This window comes from Hevea brasiliensis, chromosome 11 (genome assembly GCF_030052815.1).
Source record: "Hevea brasiliensis isolate MT/VB/25A 57/8 chromosome 11, ASM3005281v1, whole genome shotgun sequence".
NCBI lineage: Eukaryota > Viridiplantae > Streptophyta > Magnoliopsida > Malpighiales > Euphorbiaceae > Hevea > Hevea brasiliensis.
Genome location: NC_079503.1, coordinates 71,060,934 through 71,066,606, shown reverse-complemented (window position 1 = coordinate 71,066,606; position 5,673 = coordinate 71,060,934). Strand labels below are relative to the sequence as shown.

At 35.3% G+C, this 5,673-nt stretch overlaps 1 protein-coding gene across 2 annotated transcripts; it reads right to left on the bottom strand.

Annotated features, from left to right (window-relative positions):
* Nucleotides 1–1,115: 1,115 nt before the first annotated feature.
* On the bottom strand, nt 1,116–5,422 carry LOC110648846 (putative E3 ubiquitin-protein ligase LIN-2). Of its 2 annotated transcripts, none has more exons than XM_058130117.1 (7): nt 4,288–5,422; nt 4,024–4,165; nt 2,941–3,911; nt 2,693–2,843; nt 2,136–2,378; nt 1,753–2,038; nt 1,116–1,466 (listed from the first exon to the last, which is right to left on the bottom strand). In XM_058130117.1, exons 1-7 carry the CDS (start codon nt 5,316–5,318, stop codon nt 1,402–1,404), a joined length of 2,889 nt encoding a protein of 962 aa, XP_057986100.1. In that variant the 5' UTR covers nt 5,319–5,422; the 3' UTR covers nt 1,116–1,401. The 2 variants fall into 2 exon arrangements, with proteins under 2 accessions (XP_057986100.1, XP_021658901.2); XM_021803209.2 differs by having other exon boundaries at nt 2,693–2,840.
* Between the last annotated feature and the right edge of the window lie 251 nt (nt 5,423–5,673).

The window sequence follows — 5,673 nt, the reverse complement described above, 5'->3', positions numbered from 1 at the left end:
TTCAATTATAAAATTTTACTAAAAATGAACTATATAATATGAATCCAACTTCATATTTTAAATTATGTCATACTAAATGGTTATAATTCATTTCAAATGAATTATAACTCATAATAGAATTGAATCACTATGTCAGGAAGTAACAGCAATTGTTCTTCACCTTATTGGTAGTTCTCCATTCTTGTTTTTCAACAGTAACATCTTGCCCATGTAAAGATTGTCTTGACATGAAAATATATTAAGCTGTGGTCCTTCTTTTAGACAGCTCTTGGATTACTCAAATTATCATACGGTGCAAACAAAGGCAGGTTGCATTTCTTATTTAGTAAAAGGTGCAGAGCATGTGAAATTGGGCCAATCTTCTATGCTGGAAATGAGGGAGGGAGGGACCGCAACAGCATATCAGAAACCAACAATATTTTAAAAGGAAATTTCATTATTTACATGTACTCTTTCGTCCATTCATTGGAATTTTTCGCTCCTATCTTCACAAAAGACACTGCCAGAAACACATTTTCTTGGATTTATATGTACTGGATCCAAACTTGTTTAATAAATTTGTGGGCATAAGATATACGACATTTGCAAAGTTGGATAAGTGTAGCTGACAGATCATTGGCTGCCAATCAAAATAATTGTAACCCTGCAATGGAACTTGAAAATTGACCCTAGCATGTCTGATTGGATTTATGAACAAGGCAGAGGAATAATTTTTGCTAAATATAGTAAGATTAATCCTAAAATCACCCCATACACACCTCAATTGAATATCATCTCATTTTTCTTTTCTAATTAGGTGTAAATTGTCCTCAAAATATAAAGGGTGATTAGTGAATGAATCATTTTACACTTGTGAACTCTAGAGAGACTATTTCTATAGCTCCAATCTGTGACCTCCAAGTAAAAATTGACTCAAAGTCACCCTCTTATAAACTGTCTTCGCAATAATACAAAATAATAATAATAATAATAATGTTTGTGTAATTTGGTCATCAATTTGAAAAATTAAACTTTTGTTTAAGAGAGGACAATGCCTAAGAGAAAACATGGGTCCTCCATCTTTTTTTTTTTTAATGTTCAAGATGTGCATTGATAGAAATCATATTTTTGTAGCGTTGTTATTCAAAGAATATCATCTATTTCATTGAGATATGCTTCTCTTTACAAATTCTACTAGGAAAGAAGAGGACCTCAAACTAGAATTTTGCAGTATGCATACATTCATTATCATACACAAAGATTGTAACATAAATTAAAAGAGTAAAAAGGAAGAGAAAAGAACAACAGATATATCACACACCTCTGGATGAGTACTCTAATCCTTCCACTCACTGATGAGCATTGATGATTTGCTCAACAAGTAAAATTTTCTAGCCTCTAGTATTTGATTTCTCCAATTCTTCATGAAGAATTTCGAATGGGGTCTATCAACTCTTTATCCAATGATGAAAGCATAGAAATGCATTCTGTCAAAAATTTCATTTCATAATAAGCCACAGGTGATGTAGAACAGGTACACAGTTCCAAAACACACACATAGTACTAAAATTATATTATAGAGAAAAGAAGAAAAATAGACACAAATTTTATGTGGTTCGACTGTAAAATCTACTTTACGGGTAAGACATGAGAGAAAAAAATCCACATCGCAATACGGACTTCAAGTAGGGTCAAAATTCAAGCTCATAAAAACACATCCAAAATTCAAGCCACATCATAACACAATTGAAAATAGTGCCGAAAGTATCATACCTGAACTCTTTACATGATGCTTCAATAAAACAGAAGTATCTATCCTTCCATGAAGAGCTCTGTCAAAATTTGAGGATTCTGGTAGTTCTGCAACAAATGTTGCATCTCCTACAGAATGCAAAACTCTGTTCATCCATGCAACAGTAAAGAGGCTTGATTGTGCTAAATTTGGGGTGGCATTGGCTATGCAATTGGAAAGTGCTTCCAAGAATCTCTTGCCACCAGTGTTGAGCAAGACAATTGCTACTTTTCTTTGCCAATCTTCCATTTCCTTTTCATCTTCTTGCTATTTAGAGTCATTCAAATAATATAAGAAGCCAATCATACAAAATGGAAGAGTTCAAACAAATTTATTTTATGATGAATGAATATTAAAATCATACCAAGTTCCCATCAATTACTTCCTTGCAGAAAAATGAATCCACTGATCTCTCATGGAAACCTGCTTGTTCTAAAAGCCATTCTTCTGCTTTTGCCTCTCTTATGTGTGAAAAATAGCCTCCCAACATCAAGAGAGCTCTTGTAGACTGTTCTTGAACTTTTGAGTTACAATTTTGGCAATCCAAAGCTCTTATAATTGCCTCAACTGCATCTTCCCTATATAGGCTGGACTTTAGAGGATCTCCCTGCAACATTACTGCTACTCACTACTTATGCTTCTAAATCCAACCTATTACAAACTAGTATCTCATTCGGTTGATTTCTTTTTTTTTTTTTTTTTTTTAAAAAAGGGAAAATTTTGGAGTTTTATTAGATCTAATTTAATAATGGGTTAACTTGGTCTTCATATCATTGCTACCAAATTTTTAGAACTATGTTTATAATTTTTTTGCATAGTGTTATGATCTTGACTAGTTGTTGAGATTTATACAAGATTTTATTTTAATAAGCTTTAATTTGGTTTACTTGAAAATAAGAAAGCAGCAAGAGAAGGACTTACCAGAAGATCAAGCTGTAAGAGAATTCCTGCGACTAAAGGTTGTTCTTCTGGTGAAGCCCTCTCAAGATAGACTAGGAATATATGCATGGTGTTCAAGCCACTCCATCCATTATTAAGCTCAGTTAATAATTTTATGATCTGTGTCCTTCTGCTAGGATTTCCTTAGATGTATCAGAATCCAAATTAACATACAGAATTACTGAAAATGAAAATTTAAAAGAAGAGAAGATTTTATAGAAAATTCATACCTACTAAGGCATAGTAACTCAGTTAGTAAAGCAAGAGCAAATCCCGTAGCTTTCTTCTGGATTCCATGGGCAATGAGCTCAAGGAGAGCAGACTTGTTTAAAGTGTCAACCAAGTAATTCCTACAACTACCATCTGCTTGAATGCAGCAGTTCATAAGCATAGCTGCATTATTCTTCTCATCAATGTCTCCTTTCTCAAATGTCCTTACCAGCAAGCTCAATCCACCTAGGGACACAAGGTGACTTGCATTCTCTAAGTTCCTATCTTCACTGAAACCCATTAAAAGTTCTTCCAGGAAGTACATTGCTGCCTTTTGAGGAATACATCTTACAGTAAATAAGGTCTGCAATTGGTCACCAAACTCTAAAACTCGAAGTATTAGTGTCACCCACTCAACAGATATCATTTGTTTAGCCTTTGGCTTCAACTGATAAAGCAGAACAGCAGCCTTAAGAAACAAACTGCTACTTTTAAGAAGTCTCATGAAGATTTCAAGCTGTGGATCAGAGTTGAGTACTATTAGTCTGTTCGTCTCATTTCTGGAAATGAACTCAGCTAGAATTGATATAGCTAATTCAAGAATTTCATCGTCATCAGAAGCGAACAAGACCTCAAGTATTCCCTCGATCACAGGTTCTCTTGATAAAACATTTTCGATAACGGGATTATCATGTGAGTCTAGCCAAGCTTTGGTAATAACTCTGATAGCAATTTCACAGTCATTTAGACTGCCTGAGGAGCAAATGGTAGAAATAGCTCTACTTAGATCACTTAATGGAAGATGGGTATTCTCAAGGTTCTTGATTGAGTTACTCCTCACTATATGATTGCTATTCACCAAGCATTCTGATACTATACTCTGGCAAGAAAAGAAACTGAAGTAGTCTGATTTCTGTGTCTCAGCCCGCAATTCATTTCTCGAAATTATATAGTTTAGGCCCGATGACCTCCGATGAGTCGTCGTCTTATTCTGTGTAAGCAGCAAACTGATGATGAATTGATGATGATATTATCCAATCTATCAGTAAGCTAGAAACAAATGGAAAGATTAAAGTTTTGTAATAAGGCTAAGAGATACTCACAGTAGCATAATTGCAACTGTTATACCCACCATCTATGCACATTTTTTCTTCCTTTGGATCCCAAGCATCCATTGAATCTCTATCCTGACAAGGGAGCTCCACAGATCGGTGCTCACTTGTGGGACCAAATACGGCTTGGTATCTACTGGGAAGGAAGCAACAATCACAAATAACAGACAAGACTAGTGTGCAAATTTACTTTTATTTTGTGATTTCTAAAGTCCAGAAAAAATAAAGGTTAGAATATGGAGATCAATAGCTTACAAATTTCTGCTGCTGGAGGAACGTGAACTATAAGAATCTGATGATTTCCTTCTTGATGGTGCATGACTAGGCCTAGATGGCAAAGGCACAGCAGGGATTGAAGGAGCTTTGCCCCCAACTTTGAGCCACTCTCTATAGTACAGAGCAAATTGAAATGTTCCCACATCAATCTGGTCATTATAAGCCTTGCTCAACACTTTGATTCTCTTTTCCTTATCAACATTTGAAGAGTCTGAGAGCTTCTCTAGTTCCTTATGATACCAAATCTTAATATGGAGAAGATGAGGAAGAAAGAAATGCTCCCAAAGATCAGGAAGCAAGTGTGTCCTTGCTAAAAAAGGTGAATCGCTGAACACCTGAAGTAGATGCCTTGCTGATATCCTATCATTCTTCTCAAGCTTGTAGACTATAGATAGATACAACTGAGCACAAGCTGAGATATGGGAATTGGGAATACCACAGGTTGAACCATTTCCTGATTTTTTAGAGTTCACTGAAGCAACAGTACTCAATAGCTGAATTGAATTTCTCAATGACTTCATTCTTAATTCCTTCCTTGTCACTTGATCTTCAACCAACTTCTCAATGCTCTCAATTCCCAGCTCCATATTTGCAAAAATCCCATCATCTGAATCCTTTCTTCTTCTCACCAAGCAAGAGTTGCACTTGTCTCTAATCATCTTCCTGAAACTCAAATCTTTTTCATACCTGCCTATATAGCCACCAAGCATAGATATTACAGCTCTAACAGTTGCTTCATCCATTGCAGGTTCATCTCCCTTAAACAATGGCTTGAACTTGTTCATCTCCGAATCTGAACTCATTCTTTTCGACGAAAATATTGAAGACCCTTTTCGAGTAGATGCCTGCTTAGTATTGTTCTTGAAAGAATCAAGGCTTTTCTGATCATGGCAAAAATATTTAGGCAATTTTACAGATTCTTCTCTATGCTTGAGTGCTTGTTTCCTAGTTTTCGAGAAACTTGTCCGCTGAAAACCTTCGTCAGAGAGCAATTGATGTAAAGAAGTCATTTCTTAGGGAACTGGGTTTGGTTTTGGAGCAAAGAAGTGAGTGTCTAAAGCTTCCCTGACATTCTTTGAAAGCCAGTAATGGACAATAGAGGACAGCTATAGAATTAGAAGGAAGAAACGCAAGAAGAGGTAAAGAAAAAGCCACACGAATGAGGACAAACAATTCTTGGGGGTGATTTTCTTTGGGAATGTTTTATTATTATTAATTATTAAAAAAAAAGAATTTGAAAATTTCCAGGAAAACAAAAGAAAAGTAAAGAAAACAAAAGAAGGGACGGTTCAAATTAGTTACATCTGTTAAAACTCTCCCGCCAAGCCATGGTGCATAACCTTACAATTTTTCCATATTTTAGTA